Genomic DNA, 27,901 nt, shown 5'->3' with positions numbered 1-27,901 from the left:
GGTAGCTGCGCTCACATTATGACCATTGTTTGATGTTTGGGCTGAGCTCGTCATAGGATATTACAGAACCTGCTACATGATCGGATAAAAATATTTATAAGAGAAGATATTGAAAATGAATAAATAACGTATCTAAGTGAAGAATAAATAAAATATTATCTAGATGTGTACTGAAAGTTGTTTTATTTACACACTTAAATGTTTTAACTAAAATAAATTGTTATTGAAGTACATATTTTGGTATGTTTGTTTTAATTCAAGAGTTATGAAAGTAAATATAATTAATGTTTATCAAATATAGGTATTGTTTCTCAATACATACAATACAATATTTATAGATCTACGCCCATTTGCGTAAAAATATATTTAAAAGTATATAATGTATATAGTAAGTTAAAATAGAATGACAGATGACATTATTATGTAAATTATTGTTTTTAAACAATAAAACGGACATGATTTGAAGAAAATGAACGCCTACGAATTGTTCTTTGTATGTTTTCTTAGTTTTTAGTATAGTGTACTAAAGGTGGCCGGGAGCCCATACATTTTGAAACATCTCCTTTGACACGATTGAACGACGCCATTTTTCGCGCTATTTGAAAGACGTCACGGAGTGTGTTTTGTGTTGATATGCACATAAAGTTATTATTTAAGATTTTCAAGTTTCATCGCCATTTACATCATAGTAAAGGCTAAATCACCACTTTATAGGTATTTTTTAGTTATTGAGCAAAAACACTGCTATAAACACATTACATAGTGTTTTTTCTGTTCCAAACGATGCGAAAATATAAAAAAAGTGGTGTAAGATTATAGAAAAAAAAATAAAGTATCTCCATAATTGCATTAACGTTTGCATTTACTGTAACAAACAATAATTATAGGTAAATAATTTTAAAATATTGCATTGATCATCTATTTCGTTAGGTACTTATTGACTTCTACATCAAACACTATCATTTGAAACACACAAAATACACATAACACACACAAAAAACACATAAATAAAATCTATTATAATATTAGAAAGATAGGTGAATGTTAACAACATTTAAGTTATTATCTGTTAAATATTATTGAGTTGACCTATTCATAAAAATCTGTTTATCCATTTTTGCATATTTTTGATAAATAGTCCGATTGTGTTTTGATAAAACTTCTTTCAATCATTGTTCTTGTTCTTGATTATTCCTAATAATACTATATAGTAAAATCGTACTAGGTAATAACAAACGCTGCAGGAATATAAATAAAAACATTTTTTCTCTCAAACAGTATGAATATTGATGCGGATAAACATCGTAACCTTTGATCGTAACACGCTTTGTGACGTCATGTTTCGATTCGACCAATGGCAATGCATTTCGCAAATTTGAATTTCGCTCGCATAATTTACGATTTTTGATTAAGGTATTAATCAATTTAATACAAAATAAATAAAAAATAACTGTTTAGATGTAATTAGGACCAGGACCATAAAGCACCGTGTAAAGAGTATATTAAAGAGTATATTAAGCTGGACTCGACAGCGATACTAATTCCAAATACAATGTTGCGCAGCGATCTTCGTTCAAGAATAATAGTATAGATCGAAGGCAGTTTTTCATTCACAAACTATCACAAATGTATACACCAAAGAGTACATTTTGAAAATGTATTGTGATCAAATAATAGTAATTCATAATAATATAAAATGCCTTACAATATAAACATCGTAATCAAGAAGTGATTTGCAACTTTTTCTATCTGTGGCAATAACGTTTTTTTAAAAATCATCAGAGTTACCAACATAAGTAACAAAATTGTTTTACCAACGATTTAAATGAAAAAATTTAACAGAAATATTGCCTGATTACATACATTTGCTTTCAATTAGGGTAAGTTTACGTTTATTGAAAGGTTTATTGAAAAATTATTACAAAAGACCCTTTGGCAAAATTCTGGAAACAACAGACCAAAGAATATAGTAACCTATCAAGAGACTCAGGAAACTTGTGAATCAATTTTGATTACATTTAAATGATTGTAATTAATTCAAATGTATTAAGGGAATGTAAATATAAAAGTAATGTAATAAATGTAATTCCAATATGTAATTAAGTTCGTTAAATCAAATGTTTCTATGAGTTCACGTGAATATATGCTATGATTACTATATGCACTATATTACTTTATTGGCATTGTTTATCGACGAAACTAATTGATAATCGCAAAATTATTGTTAAAGTTAAACCATATCTATGTATAATCATATTGGTCAGGATCATTAAATATAGTAATTATTTATTAAACAAAAATTCGATTCGTTGTTTTAAATTATGCAACACGGCTTTTTAATACTACATATTCACGCAGTTTAGTTAAAAACGATTCAGGTACTGGCAACACTTGAGTAAAATCCTTGTCTTTTGAGCTTATCTCTTGAAGAATTATGACGAAGTCCATCGCCGTTTGCCGTTTTGTATTCCATGTGTATCGCGTAACTTGGTTGTTGTACCTTTAAATAATCTAACCGAGTTACTTGGTGTTAAAAATGTATAGAAATAAGAAGGACGTCGATAAACACGTGCAAAATTTAACATCGAAACTACCACTGAAAGAGGTGAGCGAGTAATTTTCGTGTGTGGTACGATTTTGCAGTAAGTTGTATTTCTACAAATTAAACTTCTTTCCAGTTCCAAACTAGAGCCTATTCCATAGCGCGGCTGTATTTCGAAGTGGGTGACTACACAAGTTGCCAAAAATACGTTGAACAATATCTTACTCAAAAGGACAACAATGCTGCTGCACACAAGCTTCTCGGCTTGGCGTTGCAGAAAATGGGACAAAAGGAGAAAGCCTTGGAGCACTACAATTTGTCCCTCGATATAGATCCGACACAAACCAGCACCATCCTCGACAGTGAGTATAAAATATTTACGTATATTTTCGTTGAGCATTTTTATCAATATGTCATCTAATGTTGAGGTTATAACGTTAGGTTAAAATTTATAATAGTTCAAACGTATTCAATGTATATTGTTAAATGTAAAGATAAAAACATCCCTTAAACTATCTTAACTTTACATCATTATTAGAATATTTGAGATTTATTACACTTTACTTATATATTGATTGATGTGTTTTTTTATACTTGTCTTAAGTTGTAAACAAACAATAGTCACGCAATTATGAGTTTATTTTTTATCACTACACACTACTTATACATGCCACAGCAACCTAGTTGCAAGTGCTGACTAATATTAAGAAGGTATTAAGGATATTGACCATCTTTAAACAGTATTTAAACATAATCATATAATTTAATTTATATTTTTATAGCATTTAAGTAAATTCTTATAATTGTATTGATCTTTCTTTTTGAAATGCTACATAAAATATGGTTTATGTTATAGTAATTTATCAGAAAATTTCAATAAAACATAATGGAATTACCTTCTACTGGAACTAAAAGTTTAGTTAACTCTTATCAATAATTAAATGCAATTTTAACAAATTAAAAATTCATATCAATTGTAGTACATTTTACTGATTCAGTTGTTAGTAGGATGATTGTCTTTGCATTTCCATGTCATTTATACCCGTTCTGCCATATTTTCTTGCAGTTTAAAAGTATAAAAAAGCATTATAGTAACTTTTTTTATGTAAATGAAATGCAATATGGTATATTTAAATTTAACGTGAGCATTGTTTATACTTTTTTTACTAGATTGTTTTTAAAAGTTGTTATTATCCTTCTTGCAATTTCAAATCAAAGCAAATCATATAATTTTCAGTATGCGAGATTCTTGCTGATGATGAAGTTGAAATAGACCCTGGACGTGCCAAGTACTGGTGTGAAAAAGCAGAAGCCACATTTCCAAGGCATCCCATAACATTTAAACTCCGTGAACGTCTTCTCACTACAACCAATCCTGATTCTGAAACCTTAGTTAAGTTTTTAAAAGCTGAACTTGCAGTGAGGCCTAAGGATGCAATACTTCACACACGACTTCTGAAACATTACTTACTTTCTAATCAAATAAGAGAAGCATTTGATCATAGCTGCAACATAGAATTTGATGAACAAATTTTTTTGAACAATTACACCTGGTATGACACACTTTCTGAAATCCTCAAACACAATTCACTGAATACCAATGACTGGCTATATCAATTGCTTTTACTGACAGTCAAAGAGCGGATTTGTGTTTTGAGTTTAACTGAAGTACCCAATGGATCTTCTAAAAGTTTAGTAGAGTCAAATGACCTCCTATGTGCCTATGATCAGGCACTTGAAAGTGTAGCTAAAGTAGGAGCCCCACCTGGATTTGGAGAATTTCATTCAAGCTTAGTGCAACATCATCGAGGACAGCTTGCATTCCACACTGCTACTTATTTATTAAAAAAGGCAAAGAAAAATCAATTAAGTTGGCGTGATGCAACAAAATTTGCTGGTCCACTCATGTTAATTGCTTGGCAAATAGTACCACTGGACCCTAAAGTAAATTGGCTGATGCATGCTCCTAAGAAACAGCAGAGTGCAGTACACCGATGGTACATAGGGGGGTCATACAGATGCTCCCAATCTGGCCATTACATACTATCAAACATGCATGAAAATAGTCAAGTGTTTCTAGATCACATTTCTCAATTTTGTGCTGGTGCTCACTGGAGAGACAAAATTTATGAAATAGTATTCCCCGGAAGAGATCAGTTGGCAAAAAATAAGTTATCACACCTGATGTCAAACACTTTTAATGCTCCAGCCCTTAGATTGCCAAGAAGACATGAAGTAGAAGCTTATGATGAAAATGCCCAAAGAGAATATCCAAGCTCCCTGCATCATTTTGTATGGATATTAAATAATTATAAGAATTTTGCAAAGTTCAAATGCTCCCTGTTTGACATGTTAACTTCAACTTCAAGCAATTATGGAGTTGAAAGTTTAAATAAACTAGACGTTTTAGCATTCCTTTATTGTGCTACATTGACAACACAAAACAAAAGCAATCAAATTACCATACATAATGCTGGCAAGCCCAGTGTACTTCCTGCAAATATTATGGACTTGATGTGCTCCCTTGCTCAGATGAAATGGTGGGATTGTGCATACAAATACAGTCAAAAAGAATTAGGCGCTGACTTAACAGGAATACATTCAACCTTGAGCAGTGGTATTGAAGTAATAAGGTGCATTGATAACCATGGTCTTGATCCAAAGCTACTTTGTACTCTTGGTGGCATATTTAGTGAACAAGCAAAACAATGTACTGTATTGGATGTAAAAAACAGTTTGGAAATTAGAGCTCGCCTATATTATTCGTCGGCTATTAACCTCCTGGAAAAAGTGAAAAGTAAAGTCATTTTAAAAATGCCTGAAACGAGACTATTTAATTATACATACAAGGACTTAGATACAAAGGAATTAAATGTGTTAATAGAAGAATGCAAGATTTATGTAGCAACTGGACATCTTAATGATGGTGAATATGAGAAAGCAATTGAGTTATTGTCAAGCTTAAGATCACCAAATGCTTGTTATCATCTTAGTGAAACATACAGGAAAATAGCATTTGATGAAAGGAAAATTTCCAAAGATGTAGATTCAGAAATGAAATATGTCACTTTATTAAACAAAGCCAAAAATTATGCATACAAATCTTTAGAGAAACTTAAAGAAACAGATATATCTTACAAAGACAGTCCTTTATACTTAAATATTCAGGAATTGATTGAAGATATTGAATGTTGCATGAATAAAGTAGATCCAGATATATCCAATTCTGCATTAAATGAGTATTCATCTGATGAAAATGAATCATTTGGTGTAAGTGAGTATATTTCCGTCAGGTCCAATTCGAATTTCTATCACAAACAAAATGTAAGTTCTACTCCTAAACCACCAAAAAAACAAGTGTCTAATGCAAACATGACCACTTATCGCACTGCTGTAGATACGCAAATACTCGAAAATAGTGCAATTGATCATCAAATGTTAGAAAGAATAGAAAAACAAATCAAAGTGCTACAAAAGAAAGACACAACTATTAATGATTTCATGGAACAAACTAAGGAATGGTTTGACGAGAACCGTAAATTGGGTAATCAAATCATAAGTACAATCAACACCAACATTCAAAATACTACTGAACAATTTAAGCTTCTAAAGATTTCAGTGGATCAAGTAAAAGACCAAATTGAAGAATGTAAAAATGAATGTAAGGATGTCGGCGATTTAAAAAAGCAGATAGCTGAATTAAAAAAGGAAGTTAACAAATTGAAGAAGACATCCTCTGAACAGACAATAGATGAAAGTGAGCTCTACAACTTAGACGATGAATATAGGGCAAATGATAATGTTACTGGATGTGGGATACAATTACCTTTTGGACCATCTCATGTCATGCCACAATTTCCTCAACGCCTTGTTCCTCCCTTTCCAGTAGCAACTAACCCATATCAGTTATATGGACAAAATTTCTACAATTTATACAATCAATATTCTCAGTTTCCCCAAGTATCTGCAGTTCCTGGAGCTCCCCAAATATTCGATCCTACTAGATCTCAAGCCAACTATCCAGGTGTATATCCTACACCAGATCAAATGTACCTCGACGTTTCTCATCTTGTTGGTGCAACAATGCCAACTGTACCTACAGTGCCAGCAGTTCCTGCAGTGCCTACAGTGCCTGTCCCTACTGTGTCTTCAATCTCTGTTCCAGTTGTTACTTCCGCTCCTACCAAAGTAACAGCTCCAAAATCTAAAATGGTACCAAATGTAGAGGTAAAAGACACATCACGATTACCAGTAAATGTGGTTATAACCTCTTCGGACCCTCTTCCTGTATGTACTTCCGCTCCTGCTCCAGTACTTAGTGTAACGATCCCACCAAAGCATATTAAGGGAAGCCCCCATAATTACCAAATACCAATGCCTTCGGCAAACGACGCAAAGCCAGTGACAGCTTCTCCAGTATTCAGCTTTCCTAGTGCTGCAAATAAGGCTACCGTTGCACCCGCTGCAACAACAACCGTCGCGAGTTTTCCTAGTTGGAATCATTCCACTATAATGAATCAATCAGAAATTTCCAAAACCGTTGTTGATGGAATTTTCACAGGGCCATCACCGAATAATAGTTTAAACAAGTCCAGAACTCTGTCTGAAAAAAGTAACACATCAATAGAAAACTACGATCCTTGCCCTGACTTCAAACCTATTATACCTCTCCCAGCTGAAGTCAAAATAACTACTGGTGAAGAAGATGAAACAATTATATTCAGTTCCCGTGCAAAATTGTTCCGATTCAGTGATAAGCAATGGAAGGAGAGGGGACTTGGGGAGATGAAATTACTTAAGCATAAGATAACTGGCAAAGTTAGGGTTCTTATGAGGAGAGAACAAATTCATAAAATTTGTGCGAACCACATTATTTCGGCAGAAATGGAAATTTCGCCGATGAAAAATGAAACTAAAGCTTACTTCTGGGTTGCAAACGATTTTGCTGAAGAAACAGTTATATTGGAAAAATTCTGTATCAGGTTTAAGACAGCAGATATAGCTAAGCAATTTTATGATGTTTTCGAAAATGCTCGTCTGGAGGCTTCACAGAATCAAAGCAACAAAAATGATAGTAGTATAATGTCAAATGAAGAAACAAAAGCAATTAAATCTAGTCCCAATGTAACATCAACACCCAACAAAAGCATTACTACTGATACCAACAAAACTGTAATGGGTGGTTTTACCTTTAGTAGTACACCTTCATTCAAACCTGTATCTGAAAGTAATAAATCTCCACAAAAGACTGTTGAAACTGCGCCAAGTAAATCTAATATATTTAGTGGATTGACATTTAATACTGGTAGTAGCTCCCCATTCGTTGCCAGTTCTGTATTTGCTAATTTATTGAATGCACCATCCAATCAAAACGCAAAAACCGAACCTGTTCAAAAAGAACCAAATAAGCTAAATACTTCAGATGTTGTTGAAGAATTTGAACCAAATGTGGAATTTAAACCTGTAATTCCATTACCGGCATTAGTTAATCAAAAAACAGGAGAAGAAGATGAAACTATTTTATTTGAACACAGAGCAAAACTCTTACGGTTTGATGCTGCAGGTAAAGAATGGAAAGAGCGTGGCCTTGGAAATATCAAATTACTTGTACACAAAGACAATGTCCAAAAGGTGAGATTATTAATGCGTAGAGAACAAATTATGAAAGTATGCTGCAACCATTCTGTAACCAAGGAGATGGTTTTCCAAAAAATGCCCAATATGGATAAAGCCGTAACATGGTGTGCTAAAGATTTTTCTGATGGTGAATTGATAGCGGAAACATTTTGTTTACGGTTCAAGACAGTACAAGCTTGTGATAACTTTGTCTCTGCTGTCAAATCAGCTCAGTCTAAAATAAAAGAGGAGTCCAAATCAATTAAAGAGGAACAAAATGCAGCAAAGGTTACACAAAGTGGCTTTGGAGATAAATTCAAACCAAAACCTGGATCTTGGCATTGTGAAGCATGTTACACAAATAATCTTGAGAACTTTGAGCATTGTGCTTGCTGTGAACAACCAAAACCTAAGGGTAGCAGTAATGTCAGCAAAAGTACCATACCCGTATCTTACAGTTTTGGTTTTGGAGATAAGTTCAAGCCAAAACCGGGTTCCTGGGAATGTAAATCGTGTATGGTACGTAATGAAGCAGGCAAGGAAATATGTAGCGCCTGTAATATTCCAAAAGATTCATCTACACAAATAGGTGATTCTAAATTGGCATCAAAAAATCCGCCAATGATGTTCGGAATCCCTGGACAAACACAAAGCACCCTGGCTACCACGAAAGATTCAACTGCGCCTGTAGCTTCTGGTTGGGGGGATCAATTTAAGCCTAAAAAAGGATCCTGGGAATGTAATCAGTGCTTTGTTCGAAATGATGAAAAAGTAGAAGTTTGTAGCGCCTGCAATAATCCTAAAAATGCGGATACTACGACAAAGACTATCAAATACAACTTCGGTATCGTCAATGCCAACACGAATACAAAAAATCAAGTTACTAATTTGTTTGAAACCCCAAGCACTCAAAAGTTCAATTTTGGGATTCCTGCAAATCAAACCGCAATAGTTGTTTCTTTCGGTGAACAAAAAGCTACGACAAGTGTTTTTGCTATCACTAAACAACCGACTACAAATGATGGTCCGATCAATTTTTGCTTAAAAAGGACTGACGAAAGTAAGCCTGCTAAGCCAGCTTTACTTCCAACACCCCAATTGAATTGGACGGAAATTAAGAACTTTGATTTTATGGGAATTAAGCCGAAAGACCAAATAAGTATTAGTACAACAGACACTGTAAGCAATCAAAAATTAAATATTGCCAATATAACCAAGGACCATCAGAAACAAGGACTCGAAGAAAAGGTATTTTTTATTGTTATTATAATATGTATTATACAAATCGTCGTAGTAATATCTTGCTCACATACAAAACTATGTATACATTTATCTAACTATTACCCATTGCCCTTATAAATAATCAATCTTAATTTCATTATTAATGCATAGATAGTAATAGTTAACAGTTTATAATAGCATGCTTTTAAATAGTTTCCTTCATAATTTGTTCTTCTCAATACTAATAAACTAACTTCTACACATAAAATATATGTTAGTATTATCACAAAATAATATAAAGTTATGGTTTTCTATTGCAGAAACAGTTAGAAAGGAAAGATGAAACTGGCTCGGACGATGTTATATTTGTCAACGAAATACAAGCAACTGAAGAAGAAAAACAAAAAGCTAAAGAACTTATGTTACCAGAAAATTTCTTTACATACAAAACTAAAGACCCATGTCAAGGATGCCGTGGTTGTAAAGATGAAGATGGAGATTTGAAGACAGAACAATCTGCGAAACCAAATAAAGCACAGCAGAAAGTAGCTTTTGGCCTTTCAACACCTGTAAGAACATTAGTATCTAATGTTCAAAGTCCAACAAATTCCATATATGGTACACCTAATAGTTTTGAAAAAACTGCAGATGTATCAATATTCCGAACGCCATTAGGAGCAACCGCGGCTAGTTCTAATTCGTCTTCACACACGAGCTCTACTAACAGTGTGGATGAGAATGATGTCACCAATAAAGAAAATACATTTACCGAAAAATCTACCAGCGATATGAATACTTTTTCAGCAGCAAAGAGTTCTATCTTAATGCCACCTAAATTTGGTTTATCAAATACCTCTAACGATGGAAAAGATGAAGCTGATTCAAAACCTGATCCAAAAAATACAGAAACAAAGTCAATATTTGGCAACAGCACTTTAGGGATTTCTGTTAACAAACCTATATTTGGTTCCAGTCAAAATAAAATAGAAATAGGTGGGGCATCTAGCATCAAGTCTATATTTGGAACAAATGACCAAAAGCCAGTGACGTCTATCTTTGGTACAGATAGTCAAAAGCCAGTTAAGTCTATCTTTGATACAGATGGCCAAAAGCCAGTTAAGTCTATCTTTGGTACAGATGACCAAAAGCCAGTTAAGTCTATCTTTGGAACAGACAGCCAAATGCCAGTTAAATCTATCTTTGGAACCGATGATCAAAAGCCAGTTAAGTCCATCTTTGGAACAGATGAGCAAAAGCGAGTTAAGTCCATCTTTGGAACAGATGACCAAAAGCCAGTTAACTTATTCAGCAGTGCGTCTCAAGGAAGTATATTTGGTCCAGCTGCTATGAAAAACTTTGGTTTCAGTGGAACTGCACCCAATCAAAATACAACACAAACCTCAGTTTTCGACAATTTATCTAATAATACTTCAAACATTTTTGGAGCCAAAGCAAATGATACTCAACAATCTGTGCCCAGTAGTATTACGGTAGAGGACAGTGGTTCTAAGAAAGATGTTGAAATTAAACCTGCAGAGAAGAAAGATGCACCTTTCAAACTGGACAATAGTTTAACTTTTGAAGCATTATCAACTAGTGGCCCTGGATTTAATATCGAAAGTAAGTAGAAAAAGTTTCATTATACATTCATTTTATTTATTGGTTTGTTCATTAAATTTAAAAGGAAATAAATTATTTTTGGTAAAAAAATAACGTTTTTTTTTATCTTACAGAGAAAGCAGATTTTCAATGGGAGGGCGCTGGTCAGCAGTTGTTTGGGGGAAAGAACAAGGATGCTAGTAATAGATCTAAAAATGATTCGGGGGCAGCCGACGAGTCCGGCGCCGCGGCTGACGAGGAGTATGACCCTCACTACGAACCAATTGTACCTCTGCCTGATAAGGTCATTGTCACTACTGGAGAAGAAGATGAGGTATTTACTACATACTAATTAGCTATGCTATGCTATATATATATATTTTTTAGAAAACATGTAAGACTAAACACCATGTATCTTCACTGGAATAGACATAGGCAGCTTTTAAGCTTATGAAATTCTTCGTGGTTTGAATGAAGGCACAACTGCTTCACTTATTTTTGATGTATCGTTTAAAATATCTGGTATAGGAGAGACAGTTATAAGAGGACTTCCAATTTAGTCCCTACCAACATATTCCTGAACGGTAGCAACACATCCATGGGTGACCTCATATAGGACTCTAATCCTTCTTGGTGTTGATTACACATGCCCGTATATGGCAGTACCTACTTACCGTCAGATGGAATGCATGATCGTTTGCTATGTTTATAATATAAAAAGAATATGGTTATTAGATTTATGCATTATCATTTAATTGAATGTAAACTTCACAGGAAAAGTTGTTTGGCGAACGCTGCAAGCTATACCGTTATGATGAGAGTACTCGCGAGTGGAAGGAACGTGGGATTGGCGAAATGAAACTGTTATATCATCCAGGTCGCAATACATACAGGTTATTGCTGCGACGAGAACAGGTATGAATGCAACAAATGTTTCTATTTTAACATATTTTGATATTTTTTTTTAAGTATATCATCATACATAGTAGTCAAAAAGTAACCCTTAGACTGTGACCTACATTCCTGCGTAATCTAGACATCAGATAGTCTGTGCGTTTACATTTTTTATAGTCAAGTCAATATTATAGCAATGAACCCATAATCTGCTTTATATCCAAAATTCACCTTTTATCTAGCAGTCAATCTATTTTAAAGTTTTAGAGTCAAAAATTTAGACAATGTTATCATTCTATACAAATAAAAGTATGTTATATACTTTTATCTCAAAGTTTACATGAATAAATGTTTGAGTTATTTAAAGAATGGCAGAGTTTAACTAGTATTTAAACATATTCAATGTATGTATGTGACATTACATCTACGAAATTATAGCAATGAAATTGATTTTAACAATAGGTACACAAGGCTGTTTTGAACATGCTACTATTCAAGAACCTGGCGCTGCTGCCGATGAAGAACACTGACCGCGCGTGGACGTGGGCCGGCCAGAACTTCGCGGAGGGCGCGCCCGAGCAAGAGACGCTCGCTGTGCGCTTTAAGTTCATGGAGCTCGCCACCGCCTTCCACGACAAGGTCGTCGAGTGTGTGGAGGTGAGGGATTTCTGACATTTGCTTTATTTGCAAGAATCAAAATGGCTTGTTATAACATTGATGTGGAGTTTCTAGTTCTGTATTCTACACGTATAAGATAGGCATGCTTGTGGATGTGACGATTTTATTTAATTTTTATATGTCATATACGTCACTTATATAAAATATTGAAGTATCTTGGGTATGAATTTTTATGGATTCTTACTTTTTTCTACATTGTTTTTTGCACAATTGAAGATTGCCAGACTTACCATTTTAACCTGTAATAAATATAGTTCAATTTACATACTTTCACAAATGTACATTTAACAGAAATTAAAATTGGCACCTGAAGAGACTGTTAAGGACGAGACGACAGAGACCTTCACTGAAGTCGCTCCACTAAGGTTACCGAAGCATTTGGAGACAAGCGCGCGTGCGGACGAAGACATGTCCGCCAAAGTGGCTCAGCAAGTACAGGCAGGCATCACCATTACACCAATTGAACAACTACAAAGCGTTTCTAGTGACCCAGCACCTGACGCAAGCTTGAGTCAGAGCCAGCAGCACAAGGAGGTGTCGCAAGGCGCGGCCAGACATATCTACTTTGAGCAACCAGAGAAGAAACAGGAGGATGATGATGAGGACGACGATGAAGATGAAGACTATGAACATGATTATGACAACTCTGACGGATATTATAATGAGGTAAGTTATTATCATAATGTTTGAATGAAATAAATATGGTCGGAGTATTATTATTGTTCCTGCAGAGTCGGGCGCGTCCTATGAAATTTAACCATTAAACTGCGTATATCGAAGACGTGAAATAAACATACGGAATAACATATGAAATAAACGTGGATAATCACAAGTATGTTTATTTGACGTCTTCCATTAAACCATAATGATAAATTGATCATAAAATATGAATGTACTTTATGTACGAATATTTATAGTTAATACATATTTTTCGCAGTTCAACATTTATTTGTTAATGGTACACTATAAAAATAACATAATATAATGATCATGAAGCTTAAAAATATTTTTTCTGCAGAACTTTCGTCAACAATATGTCTTTTATCTGTCATTGTAGTAATGACTTATCATTTTTCTCACACGCCCCAAAGATAAGTACCTATAGATATCTCACCGCCTTGTAATTGAAGGAAGCCATTAATGGGCTTAAACGGCTGACATTTCTGTCAGCCATTTAATGGTTTAATTCATGCGGAACAATGCCGACATGAGCAATTAATTGGTGCAAAAACACGAAAACGAAGAAAAAGTTCGGAGAAATATCTTTTCATTCGTAAATGATCTAAAAACTACATTATTTTAATATTTTTCAAACAAAACAATAGATGACAGTGACAATTTCAATTGTTAAAACTGGTTCCATTTTCTTGTTAGGAGTGAGTAATCTTTACTAATCTATGACACGCCCCAAAAAAATTGTTAACTTCACCATACAGGAGGAAGAGGAATCGGCGTTGTACTACGAGTGCGACGGCGAGGCGATCGTGCAGCGCGGCGACACGCGCGTGACGTGCCCGCAGGCGCACGTGCAGGTGTGCTACGACCAGGAGGTGTACTCGCCCAAGATCCTCGTCACCGACGCCAACACCGGCGAGATACTCGCCGATATGCTCATATACACCGACACCGAGTTCCAGGTGAGGATTTCTCCGATGCTTCTGGCACTAACTAACGCATGGTCATTAACCCTGTACAGTTTCGTTCGTGCTCTTTCATTGCATTTTCATGCATTGCCCCAAAAATGGCCGTAATACTCCAACATTCTACAACACACTTCAAGATTATATGAGGCTGCTAAAACCAGAGTGGCCTAGCTGCAATTTAATGATTTTTGACCTATTTTCGTTTCTAATTTTATGACTACACCTCCTCGCAAAAACTTCAGAGCGATACACTTTTACTTTTCTCTTTATTGTTTCAAGAAAATTTAAAAATGCTAAGATTATAATGTATATTTTGTTATAACAGATGACAGGTGACACGTGCTCTTGGACAGGCCTGGACTATACGCAAAATGATGCCGTCGAGAAAACGGTGACCCTCAACTTCGGCGACAGCGACACCGCTATGCAATTTTATGATAGTTGTGAGGTGAGAATATTTTTATAATCATGTTGGACTATGTGGTTTTCACTTAACGGTTGTAGGAAAATCGTTGAACAATAATTGTGTATAGAATTCCTTCTAAGTCATCATTTTCTATTTCAGACCAGCAAAGCTTCTACATATACGTCAACAGATCCAGAAGGCTAAAGTTTAGAATGTATTGCTTAGTTAACTTTTTTGGTAGAATTAGTGAGTATGACTGGTTTCAGTCTGTTTCGAGATTCTGTGAACTATAAATATATATTTTTTTCATTTATTCTGTTCCCTATTCCTTGTAGATCTCGTTGCTAAGCTCATTCTGAGCTCTAAAGCCTGAGTTGCTGTCTCTGTCTACATTTCAAACATTTATTATAAGTATTCATCTACATATTTAATCGACTTTCAATTGTCGGAATAATCTACTTAACTATTTTATATCATAATTATGAGATATTTAGTGAAAAAAAAAATAGAAGACATTTAATTAAAGGGAAATTTTCGGCGGCAGATGTGTTTACTAATTTAAGCAAAGTTCCCTAAATTATGGCGCTCTATATTGTAAAATATCTATGCCTGGCTTCGGCTTAGCATAGTGTATCTGACGATTTAAAGACAATTTCTCATTAAAATTCGTTACAAGATAACGTATTACTGCACAATGTTTTTAATAATAATATATCCCTATCTTATCAATCGAGCCAAAGTTGTAGTGTCTATTTGCGAACATTCAGCACTTTCAATGTTTACATGGATACTTTGTGTTGGAAATGGTCAGGCTATACTTAATACGTTAGCGTGTGTGTGAGCTAGAGTGAGATGGACTGTGATTGACAATGTGATTAAATGTAACTTTTTAAATTAATATTCCACATCTCCGCCGAGTCGTCGTCGCCAGGTCGTTTCAATTTAATGATATTGTAGTATGTGTTGTGTTAATGTAAAAGTGTATTGTAATTGTAGTTACAAGGAGATCTGATCAATTCCTGTCGATTCTTTTTAAAAAAGAAACGTTTTGTAGTTTTTGTTACCGCGTGATACACGCGCGTAGTTTATGTGAGATGTGATAATTAAATTGGTCAGGTCTTTTTGATCGAACAAAGTTGCGATCGATTATGTAGTATTTCGCAGCGGTGTCATGTACTGCATTACTGAATTCATAACTGACAGTCTCTAATTTTATAATGTAAACAATTTTATTGTATGTAGGATTTAAATGCCCAGTATTTTATTATTGCAATTAGTTGCAGTCAGTGTGGTCATTATGAATCCGGTATTTGTAAAATTATTTAAAGATATTGAAATGAGAAAGGGAGTCGTTACCTATTAGCTAAGATTCCTTAAAATATTTATTTTATGATGAATAATAAGTAAACAATTAAGATACAAGTATTTCCTTTTCTCATTTGAATTGTGACATTGTGAACTATAACTAATCTTATCAGTCTGGTAAAAATAAATGACTTAAAAAATGTGTTTTGATTTCTCAATTTGGTATTTTTAATAAAACAATTATCCTTTAAATTGTAAAATGAAAATATTTGAGCCCTTCACTGCTATACTGCTACAATTATAATTATTAGGTAATTAACACTCAGTATTAGGCTATGCAAGGTAAATAGGATTATTTCTTATAATTATGGGAAAAAGGCATTTCTATTAAACACAAGCAAAGTTAGGGAAGTAAGATGTATACGAATTTAGTATAGAATACATGTCATATGCATATTTTTTGTGGTTCGACTAAGAAGACGCTACTGCTACATCTGCCTAATAATAGCGGTGTTAAGCTCTGCTGCGCTCCGCTTTAAAGGGATAGCAAGGATTTCCAAAGCATACCAACTGCAGCGTTGGTATCTACCTCTGAGGACTATGCATCAACAATCAATTTCGGGTAGAACTCCTAATCTTATATGAGGTTGATTACAACGGTCTATGGAACAGCCAGTATCAGATGGATTGCATGCTACTTTAATATTATAAAAAAATAAATCTGAGAATGTCAACTTTCACTGAACACAAGCATGACACAAGCATACACTTTGCAGAATATAGAACATTATTATCTATATTTTTACTATATTAACTTAAAGGACCGCATCCCAAAAAGTAATCATGTTTGGACCATTAATCATAAACGTACATTTTGTTGAGATAGGTAACAATGAGAAAAAGATTTAAATAATTCTATCGCTAAAAATAATAAATAATATAGGCAATTCAAAAATATGACTACATTATTGCAGGGATATTTTTAATATTTTTTGGAAACCAGGTGTATAGTAAATTTGTATACGATTTGGATGGGAAAGACAGCAGTTCAGAAGTCGAAGTCCGAGCAGTTTTCATTAACTGCAAAATTGATGTAAGTACATTTAACAATCATTATCCTGATTTTAAGCACCTATCTATAAAATTCATTCTAACAGAATTTAATACAAACAAATACATTATATGGACAAACTACTATAACGATAATAATACTTATCCTTTCTTCCTTATTTTTCCAGTCTTGATTGGTTAATACGAATAAAATTGTATATTGTTGATTCTCTTCCTCTGGATCATAGTACCCTGAGAGTAAATAATATTAAAATAAAATTAACGTCTTAGATATTACTTTCATTACTATATTAGAATCGATAGAGATACTATTATTACTTTATTTTTAGGAAAAACAAATCCCATATGGCAGTGATACATCGCGTTTTCAACGAGAAGAGCTTTTTAGGCATAATGCCCTACGAGATTGCAAGAAGAAACTTGCGCTTACCGTCAAAATGTCCAACGATTTTAGCGTAAATACTCTATTTTTACAATTCAATTACAATTACATTTTTATTTGATGATAATATAAAATCATAAGTTGATTAAATTCTGTGTTCCAGTTCCCATGCATTCTAATTTCTAAGACATGTGTGCTTGTATAGTCCAAACTTCTAGTCCGCTCTGAACATGTTGCGCGCAGTTTTAGTTAGCATATACTCCGTAAGGGCACACTAAGCCCCTGGGACATTGATGATCACTTAGTAGTTTTTTGTTACCAGCAATCATTGAACGACGAGTATATTCCTATTGAACACGTGTTTGACGGTTCGAATAAAAAACGAGTACGCCTCCTTAACCCATACATCCTACGTCTTCGTCGTGAGCCACCTTTCGAGGCGTATAAACTGCGTGAGCTAGAAGTGAGTATGCTAATTGCTTACAGGTAAAAAGGGCGGTTTGTTTACCTAATAACTATACCTTACCTTTGGCATCATCTTCAGCCCACGTTAGTCCACTGCTGGACATACCAAGGTACGCCACTGAGCCCGGTCTTCGGCTCTTCTCATCCAACGGCGCAAATCGTCGCGTCACCTTGCAGGAGGGCGTCCCACACTACATTTGCCAAGACGCGGTCTCCACTCCAAGAGCCGTCTATTCCAGCGATTGTCGGCTCTTCAACAGATGTGGCCAGCCCATTGCCACTTCATCTTGCTAGCCTTCAGAGCTATGTCGGTGACTGTGGTCCTCATACGAATTTCGTCATTGCGGATCTTGTCTCTCAAAGATATACCGAGCATAGCTCTCTCCATAGCGCGCTGAGCGACTTTCAACTTATGAACTAGCCCTACTGTAAGTGTCCACGTCTCGGCTCCTTAGATCATCACCGGTAGAACGCACCTTACCTTTGGCATGTCATTGATTAACTTTTAAGTTTATTCCGAAAGATTTTTTGTAATGCCATAAACATTTTCATAAAAACTATTTTGGTAAAGCTTTTATAGGTAGGTAAATAATATTGTCACAATATTAGAAAATCCACACGTGTAATCCAATGAAGAAGTAGGATGCGATACCTAAGTAAGTAATTGTGGTTGAAATTAATTAATACAATTTATTTCAGACTTTCAACGGTTTATTAATAAATAACGATGATTTACTACAAACGCGCAGAGACGCGGCTAAGGTAAGTGCTATAGTAATCTTTATAATCACAATATGATATTATTGTCCTTTAAAATAAAATAATGGTATTTTTTATTTAAAAAATAGAACCTCCAGAAGCGGCACGTAGAATCCATAAGCGAGGAAGACTGGTCGGAATCTAAGCAAGAAAGTAGTAAGTATAAACATACAACAGCTCATTTATATATGAACGCTCAATAACCATATAAGTTCTATTTTTAAGCACATTCTTACATAGGATTTTTATTGTTTAGAACCTTCGATCACTAATAAGAAGTGATCGAAGTTTAGAACAGAAGAAACAAAAATTACTAACAAAAAACTAAGCATTAATGCCGGTATTAAAGGTATACGAATAACGATGATACTAACATATACCTACGTATTTAAACATGAAATAACGAATCATGTTAAAAATACGTATCTATATATTTTTTATTATAACCACTTAATACAAAAACCTCTTTTCTCCCCATATCTTTTCGTTATCAAATATAAGACTTTCAGTTTCTTATACGGGCAGCTTAAAAAGTAATCTCAGTCAGTCTCTTCACTGTTATTTTATCACTTGCTTATGTTATAGAAAATACTACTATGTTAGTTTTAAGATTTTTTATGATTAGTCCTCACAACTATCGCTGAACACTTCATTTTTAATTTCTGTTTCAATGGGTAATATAGTGTCTTTTGATTCTATAGGAGTATCACTCTTTTCTTGCAACGATAAATGTTCTTCTGCTTCTATGATTACTGCGAATATTTTCTTTTTTACTCTCGTTTGCATCCACTGTGGCATCGTTTGCGTACTTTTGAGAATACAATTAAAGAACGACTCTAAGGCATCCGTGTCTTGTCGATACTCGGTACGTTCAACACAACGCCTTTTGTTACTTGAATTGTCTGTTTGTACATTCTCTGGAGATTCCGTTGTTGATACATCGTGTTCAGAATTATTTTGACTCGACCCTGCGGGAGGTTCCATTTCGATATTTTCGGTAATCCGGTACTTCATGTGCGGTTCGAGGAATTGCATGGCTTTAGCATACTTCCACGTCGTAATTTGTGCTGGCAGCAATTTATTTTTTCCTAGTTTAGCTCGTTTTAAGGCATCGCGGTGGTTGTCACGTAATTTTTTCCACTCTATTTTTGCCACCTGAACTGTAAACAAAAGTGGATAAATAGATAAGACACAATATATATTACCAATTTTAATAAATAACTATATTATGTTTTATTTATTTATTTATTTATTTATTTATTAAAAAGTCGCACCAACAAGGTGAACACTGATGCATACAAATTATTTCGATAAAACATTGAGATATTTAATTAAGTGCCACCTCAATTACAGGTGCGAACAGCTTGAGCAACTACATACTAAACAATATTTTATAGTTATATTCTAAAATGCTATTAGGAAAAAAAATGTAAAAAAATAACAATATTCAAAAAACTATACATTCCTGATAACTTAACTCACAACATGATTACAACATGAATTACAATATGTTATCTGTGTAATTCGTTTTCGTTTCAACATTATTTTTATGCACTTTTGACTACGCTACAGTTCGACAAATCTCGTATCCCGCTTTCAATTTACCCAAAGATTTTGTTATGATATCAATACTTATTCATTATAGGTATTATGTATAGGTATGCATAGGTATTATGGACAGAAATGTGCAGGTAAAATTTTGTAATTTTAGAGAATTAGCCCGTTGCACTATTAATACGTTATTAAGTACTTAGATAATGTTCAATTAACTATCATTTAAATTAAGATTTGAATTCTAGTTTTAAAATATGTTTGTGTTATTCGAGGTATAGATACTCTATAATACCATATAATATACTATATAATACCACACCGGTGGAATTTAGTATGACATTGTGTTGTTAAAGACGCGAAGTCTATCTGTTTGGTCTGAGGTGTTAGATAAGAATCCATCCATAATATATTAAAATTAAGCAACTTACCGTTCGGGATGTTTCTATTGTTATAATGCTCTACGACGCGTTGCCAAGCCCATTCTTTAGCGTGCATTTCGCGGTAGTCTGGATGCAGCGGATTCCAGAGGCAAGGCTCCTTGCGTACGCCTTCAATGAACGCTTTCATTGCAATCTTCAAGTCCTAGAGTTTTATAAGGAGTTGGAGTTTTATAAGGAGGTACTGTAAAATTCGTGCACAAATGCCGACGTACGACTGGCGTCGCGGCCGACGGGGTGACCGGCCTCGCGCAGCTCCGCTCCGCCTCGCGCGTGTACGTTTCTCCCCGCGCAACTCCGCCGGTCCGTAAACCGGTTCATTGACAACTCGCTTTAGAATGTAACTGGGTATAAAATGTCATTGAACTGGAACACGAATAAGTTAAAATGCGCGCTTATCACGTGCGTAGAAACATAAAGGTTTTACTTCACACCATAAGCTCGCTATGTACCTACGCTATTGGTTCTTTAGAACTGTTTGAAGAAATTGTTTGAAATAGACATGGTATAGGTGCGTTTTGTTTTATTGTTCTTAATTAATTATTTAAAGAAAACTGGTAGTAACCCTTCTGCTGCATGTTTTTCCCTTTAATTTAAATACCTATAAGAAAATATGCATTTAAATATTAAGTATTCCTAAATTGTTTGAAAGCCTTTGGCAACATTGAAAGATGGTTATAACTTATAATTTATATACCACCTAAAGATTATAAAAAAACATTAACTTTAACACGCCCTCCGCATCATAAAATGGCTCATAAACATTATTATAAGACTAGACTAGAAGGATGTTGAACTATATATTGTCACCTAATTTTTACGGAGCAACTGCTATTAAAAAACCATAGAAATGTTGAAAAATATTTGACAGGATTTTGTATTTAATAATCCTTCGTATAGGATTATAAATTGACAAACACCAGCATCCTAAAACCTAAATATGTCCCTACTTACCTATTGCAAGCTATTTGTTGATTGACAACTAAATAACGTCGTGAAATTTATTTTTCAGTTCAAATACAGATGTGCCCGAAATTGAATACGAGTGACTGGCAACGAAATAAACGCTATGATACTGATACAGAAAGGATGAGTCCTTTTGATGACAAGAACTTGCCGAATTGGTTAAAAAACTCGCCGTCCTACGGTCAATATATTAATTCTGATAACGCTCCTGATTCTATTAAGAGCCAATTACAATCAATTCAAACGGATGATGAAACTAGCAACACAGTTGTATATGCAAGAAGTGATGCTGCTGTACACAAAACAAATCCAGTACTTATTAACGATGACATAAAATCGAATCAAATACAACAGAAGGAAATAATGTTACTTAAAGAAAAACATCCTCATAAGAAACAAGATGAATTCGACTTTATTACAAATAAATCTGATTTTATAAGGCCATCTAATACGGAACCAGACATTAACAATATAAGTGAAAATAAGAAATCAGAAAGCTTTGTAGATGGCAAAGAAAAAGAATTTGTGTTATATGAACTCGCTAATCCTGATATATGGTTTAGGGCTCAAGTGCAGCTATTAGAAAAGCTAAGTACGTCTGAAGGCAAAACTATTTGGAAAGATATTACTCAAGAAGAGACTGCGCGGTAATCCTTTTGATTGACTTTGATCATTTAGTACATTGATATTTTCAATACATTTAACTTGGCCCATGGACAGAAGGCGTAATTTACGTTATTTTACTAATAATATTAATAATATTAATGATATTTTATTACAACAAAAAAATTGTTTCATCGCTTGTACGGGTTAATGCTAGTTGTAGGCGTAGAAACCACCTAAAGAAATAAAGAACTGCCAGCTACTTTCCTTGTAATAAATTTAATTTATTTGCATAATTTAAGTAATATTGTTTTGAAGGATTACTTCAAGTAGACCGGAGTGGGCGAATCAGTATGTTAATATCCGTTATCGGAGTACAGAATTTGTTCCCACTGATGATTTCACTTTACCATCTACGGGTATTTGTCTCCTGCTTGACAAAGATAGAAGTAATACTGAGGACACGAACAAAGGTTTAATTTTCCATCATTTTACTTATAAAATTAATATATTTTTCTAGATATTCATGAATATTTTTATGGTTGTAAATATTTTTTATCGATACAGAGAAATTTGGTGAATTTATAATTGTACCCTTTGAGGACATTGAAGTTATAGATGGAAATAGCGATTTGAACGAACGCGGCGAAAATTCAAGCATAGGTAGTGCTTCTGACTCGAAAAGACAGGTGTTTTAATACAATGTTCTTATTATTCAAATACAAAAGGGTAATACAAAATAAACACACACGCACACACAGAGGAACGAATGTCTTATCTGACTATTAAACTGTGATGAATATTTTTTGCACATCTAGTGGAATAAAATTATTAGTATCTTCCACGTTTCTTTAGATTCAAAATATCCATCTAGCATTTTTTTAGTTTTTATGACATTAAAACAATAAAATCGTATCGTATCGTACAGTATTGTAACAGTATAGTAGTGTATAAGCTTCTTAAAATAGTGAATTATTTAAATCCTTCTTCATTTTATAATATGTTTTACTTCATATATGATATTGTTTTACTAGCATCATCGTCGCATTATGGTACGTTTGTCCAGAGCACTGTTAGGAAGAAATGGAGATGGCTATAAAATCGTAAATGAAGGATCTGATATGTTTTTGAGACTACCATACAGGCAATTGCATCACGCTCAGATTGATTTAGAGGCAAAGGCAGACGATAACCAATTAGTATATGTTGGGTATGCAACATGTATTAAATATCAGTTTTTAATATATTTTAACGCAAGAATCTTTTTAAACTACTTTAATTTTGTCTACTGTGTATTTAGGTGTTATGGGTGGCTTTTATTATTCACGATAAGCAAATATTCACAGGTCATCGGGCCGCTTGACTACTGCAGTATCAGAAAACACGCGCCGGACTCGGGCTGCACTGACTATACAAGTGACTAACACAGGGTTAGCTGCAGCAAGATTCAGGTTATTAAAACATCACGTATTTACAATGATATCTTTAAATTCCTTGTATTTATTATATTCTTCCTTCTGAGTTTTTGATGTTTTTCTCTTGTGATAAAGATGAGTTCTTAAGTATTGATAATGACATAAACACTTCATGTTACCCTTGTAGGCCTAAGATCCGTGAGTGTGGCCTTGAAACTATGAGAAGAATCAATGAGGATGAAGCAGGAACAGTAAACTCTATAATGATACCTCCTATGCACACACATAGGTTTCGCATTGAGTTACCTATGGACAGAATGGGCGATGTCACTAACTGCTTGGGTAGGTGTTTTAAACATTTTTTACCAAGCTTGACCTGTATATATCTATGTGTCTGGGTACATACAGGGATGTTTGAACACGAATTTTACTCACTTTCTACTATCAGATTAATTAAAAATTTTGAACAGGTATTAAGAACTAACGACAATACACGATTTTAATAATATTGTCCCATTCTTCTCATCAGTATCGTGAGGATTAACGATTTTCCTTTTGTTTTTAATTTTTAGACTATATGTGCTTAATATTATTTATAAGCCAATAACAAATAACTCTATAGCCCCTAAAAATAACCCTTAAAATTTTGTACGTCTCCATTCCGTAATTTAGTGGCTTTGGTGAATGACGACGATGAATCTGTAGCGGTAAGAGAAGTGCGTATTAAGCGAGGTGACCGATGTTTTTGTGTGTGGCATTGTCAATGTGTATGTTTGAGTAAGTATTGGTTTACTTTACGTTTACTAGGTAAGTAGTTAGCAGTAATAGTAGTTGCACCTGTTTTTTTTCGAGAGGAAACCTTCAAAAGGTACCCGTAGACGAGCGACGCCGGGTTATGTGGCATTTTTACCGCAGTAAAACCCCCCCGGTGGCCGTCCTCAGTGCTTGTTGGAGAACTCCGGGATCTCCGACGGAACACAACCGATGCCCGGATCGGGCTCTATCCTGGGGAAGCGTTCGCTCCTCCCACATCGGGTGATTACGACGGTATGCGGCCACACATACCGCCTTCCTTCCCGGGGTAGCATACTGAACGGTTCGAGCTCCCAGTCTTGCCGCCCGCAACCCCGGAAGCTCCCTTTTAGTCGCCTCTTACGAGAGGCAGGGGACACCGTAGCCCTATTCTTGTCCCGGAACTACAGGGACAAATAGTATAGTTGCACCTACTAATCTATATTTTTATGTATCTATATTAAAATGGTACTGAGTATATACTGTAGGCGTAGACTATAGAGGGATTATTTCCTGCTAATCTTCCTGCTAACCTATCTTAAATTGTCTTATACCATTTACGTGTTTTTATTTTCAAAATACTTTCAGCTGCTGTGTGCCGTTTTGAAGGGTGTGGTAAGGGAGACATACTTATCCGAGGCGTTCCAGCTTAGTCCTCAGGGGTAGGGGCGCATCTGTGACAGACCTCAGGTAGGAATATCTAATCCTATCTGGGGTTGATTACAGATGTCCATGGGCGGCAGTAGCCACTTACCATCAGGTGGACTGCATGCTCATCTGCTACTCCTATATTATAAAAAAGGTACAAAAGTACAATTGAATATAGAGGTATTATATAATATCATATATACCTTACAGACTAACATACATATACTAATATACACTTATAACTAAATCTAACTTATAAGTAACAATAAAAATAAATAATACTGCCACTTGACGTCCATTACAATACTTATTACTTATATCAAATTACGGAAACACTGTATCAATAGCACCTGTATTAAGGGTTTCAAGATCTATTCTAGATTTACCATGCACCTTTAAGACATAATATTTGATTTCCACTGCGAAAGGTTTTTTGACCTAATGTTTGATTTGAAGTATTTTATTCATTGGATACGGCTAAATGGGAGTGACATAGGCTATATTATTTAAATACATAGTCTGTTTTTTGTTTTTATAATAAAATAAACATCACAGACGAGGATCCGAAGTTGGTCTGTCAAGAGTTAGCAGAGTATCAGCAAATGGCCGCGGGCTTGTCTCCACGCGAGCGCCCGCGGCAAGTACGCGCCGCTTGCTACCCCAACGTCGCGTCTGTAAACTTTGTAGTTATTTTTGTGGGCGTAATCTTCCTTTTGCTTACTTTAGGTAATCATGTATACAGTTCTACTTTTACTACTTCTTTACCATTTATATATTGTTATTAAAGTGATCACAGACGCGTAGTTGCCTTTGATGGCAAATTAAAATTATTACGTCGTACAAACCAGAATAGAGATAATACACTGTTGTGGTATAAATAAGTGGTGGCGATACTGAAGGATGACTAGCTTTAAAATTAGCTAGTCATCTGACATTTTCTCGATATTCCTTGTTACAAATACCAGTAATAATGTAGGTAAATAAGTAGATAGACAGTGATCATTAATTAGCATTACCAGCTAGTGAAATAAATATATTGTATAATTATTTAGGTTTACTGAAAGCGTGTCTGGGTCTGTTCTTTCGGTGTGTGGGGTCGTGGGGCATTGAACAGATGCTCCAAACTCCGCGGAGGCTCGATCACTATTATGAACACAGTCTTCGGGACCGCGCCGTTGTTTTCGACGACGATGGGTGGCCTGTTCACCCTGACACAAAGAAACGCACTGTGCGACTAATCAGCAAGTATGAGTTATGTTTTAACAATGCGTATATACTACGAAATTAATAGTAGAAATAAAGCAAACCTCAAAGGAAATCATATTTTGAATGGTAAAATAATAATAAGCAAAGATATTCTTTGAGTTTGGGCCGTAATCCAACACGAGTGCTAAATGAGGATTGATGGAATTAACACGCTTATAAGCCAATAAAAGTTAATATCACGTAACCCAATATTTTCAGAACAATGGAGTTTGTGCTAAACGTAATATTCTTCATCACTATGCCGTGTCTAATATTGTGGAATTCCTTGAAGCAAATTACTTCACATCGCAAAAAAGGAGATGATACAAGCGTTGATCCTAAAGCTAATGAAAACAAATATATTAGTTCGCATGATATGCAGGTACGACTAGTATACCTTTTTTTCATGATCATCATCATGTTTTGTTTGAACTTTGAGACAGTGAGGGATTGCACTTCCCATTTCAATTTATAAAATATAAAATAGAGTGAGCTATTTTCATAGCTTATTTTGTGACTTAGTATCTTACATTCTGTGAAATATTTCGTATGAAGTGCAATTCCTGGCTGTTTTAGACGAAGGGGGCCCTATCGCACTGGCGTCGTCAGCATCGCAAGAGAGGTCTCAGCAGGTGGATGACATCGCACGCTGAAGAACTGTCAACAGATATTTGGCGGAACGGTTTGGCTCCACAGGGTTTTAGTCACCCTGAATGTGTAAGATTAATTAATTTACTTTTAGGTAATTTTGAATGGCAATGAGCACAACGATACATCCTTAAATGGGTCAAGCTTCACCCATACTAATTACTCTTACTCCAAGATTATTCTCCAATGTGGATAGGTGGCAAATCTGGATATTATGTTTTATATACGACGAGATATAAAATTTTCAATTAAATAATTGAATGCATGTTTAATTAAAGAATATTTATTGAATGTAGTCCTATTCTTAGAAATGAATATATAAACTTATTGGCATATACATTAGATGCGGCCTCTCCTGCACGACGAACGTTGTCGAGGAAAATTGTACGACTTGCAGACTTCATTAGTGGACTCTGAACACGACGATACTGAGTACGTCCTGATGCAAATGCAGAAGAGCAGAGAATCACTCACCGTATGTACTTTTGTATTTCTTTATTGAGATGGGCGAAGACGCAACAAACAATAAACTAATGCTTTAGATACAATTTTGGTGGTAGAGCCATTTTCCAATGTTATTATGTTATGTTACAGAAAACTCTACAGAAGGACGAGCCAGATGTAAATAATTAGATGAGAAAAATATTGATTGTTAAACTTAATTTATTATAGGTATGCCTATTCAATAACATTTTTAATTATTAAATATGTTTCGTTTTATTTGTCCTTACTTGGTTACATAATGATGTGGATAGCAAGTAGGTAATTGAATGTACTATGATATACAAAAATATTTATAGTTTAAAAACTAAAAATTACGCTAAAATCGCACAAGGAAAATCATTAATCCTTATTCCTGACGATCCTGATGAGGAGATTAAAATCGTGTATTGTCATCAGTTCTTCACAATTGTTCAAAATTTTAAATTAATCGGACCCAGTAAAAATCAAGTTCAAAGATTCCGTTACATACATACATACACATGTACATACAACCCAAGCTAATAAAAGC

At 34.6% G+C, this 27,901-nt stretch overlaps 2 protein-coding genes across 2 annotated transcripts; one reads left to right on the top strand and one right to left on the bottom strand.

Annotated features, from left to right (window-relative positions):
• The first annotated feature begins 2,401 nt into the window (after positions 1–2,401).
• LOC140747599 (E3 SUMO-protein ligase RanBP2) lies at positions 2,402–27,581 on the top strand. Its single transcript, XM_073080148.1, has 30 exons — positions 2,402–2,605; positions 2,679–2,904; positions 3,780–9,406; positions 9,700–10,999; positions 11,113–11,312; positions 11,753–11,893; positions 12,335–12,529; positions 12,842–13,216; positions 13,987–14,187; positions 14,519–14,641; positions 14,759–14,798; positions 16,743–16,790; positions 16,879–16,997; positions 17,305–17,430; positions 17,680–17,820; positions 18,522–18,584; positions 18,671–18,737; positions 21,585–22,185; positions 22,460–22,614; positions 22,709–22,830; positions 23,176–23,351; positions 23,488–23,592; positions 23,744–23,898; positions 24,229–24,333; positions 25,552–25,722; positions 26,049–26,247; positions 26,461–26,623; positions 26,818–26,958; positions 27,233–27,364; positions 27,484–27,581. The coding sequence occupies exons 1-30, from the start codon at positions 2,537–2,539 to the stop codon at positions 27,520–27,522; spliced, it is 11,325 nt and encodes a 3,774-aa protein (XP_072936249.1). The 5' UTR covers positions 2,402–2,536; the 3' UTR covers positions 27,523–27,581.
• Positions 18,512–20,743, bottom strand: LOC140747360 (uncharacterized). The gene is made up of 2 exons (XM_073079768.1): positions 20,564–20,743; positions 18,512–19,741 (listed from the first exon to the last, which is right to left on the bottom strand). Exons 1-2 carry the CDS (start codon positions 20,700–20,702, stop codon positions 19,203–19,205), a joined length of 678 nt encoding a protein of 225 aa, XP_072935869.1. The 5' UTR covers positions 20,703–20,743; the 3' UTR covers positions 18,512–19,202.
• Positions 27,582–27,901: the final 320 nt, after the last annotated feature.

Source organism: Epargyreus clarus, unplaced genomic scaffold, assembly GCF_041222505.1.
Source record: "Epargyreus clarus isolate Ecla_fem2 unplaced genomic scaffold, WU_Ecla_fem_2.2 ptg000014l, whole genome shotgun sequence".
NCBI classification, from domain to species: domain Eukaryota; kingdom Metazoa; phylum Arthropoda; class Insecta; order Lepidoptera; family Hesperiidae; genus Epargyreus; species Epargyreus clarus.
Note: the sequence above shows the minus strand (reverse complement) of the source record. Positions and strands in the feature narration are given on the sequence as shown.

Bases quoted from the DNA above. Each gene is read 5' to 3' on its own strand.
- LOC140747599 (XM_073080148.1), top strand. From the start codon at position 2,537: ATGTATAGAAATAAGAAGGACGTCGATAAACACGTGCAAAATTTAACA. The intron at 12,530-12,841 runs GTGAGGGATTTC...TACATTTAACAG, and splicing joins AGGTCGTCGAGTGTGTGGAG to AAATTAAAATTGGCACCTGA. The intron at 17,821-18,521 runs GTGAGTATGCTA...AATTTATTTCAG, and splicing joins ATAAACTGCGTGAGCTAGAA to ACTTTCAACGGTTTATTAAT.
- LOC140747360 (XM_073079768.1), bottom strand. From the start codon at position 20,702: ATGAAAGCGTTCATTGAAGGCGTACGCAAGGAGCCTTGCCTCTGGAAT. The intron at 19,742-20,563 runs GTAAGTTGCTTA...TTTTGTTTACAG, and splicing joins CAATAGAAACATCCCGAACG to TTCAGGTGGCAAAAATAGAG.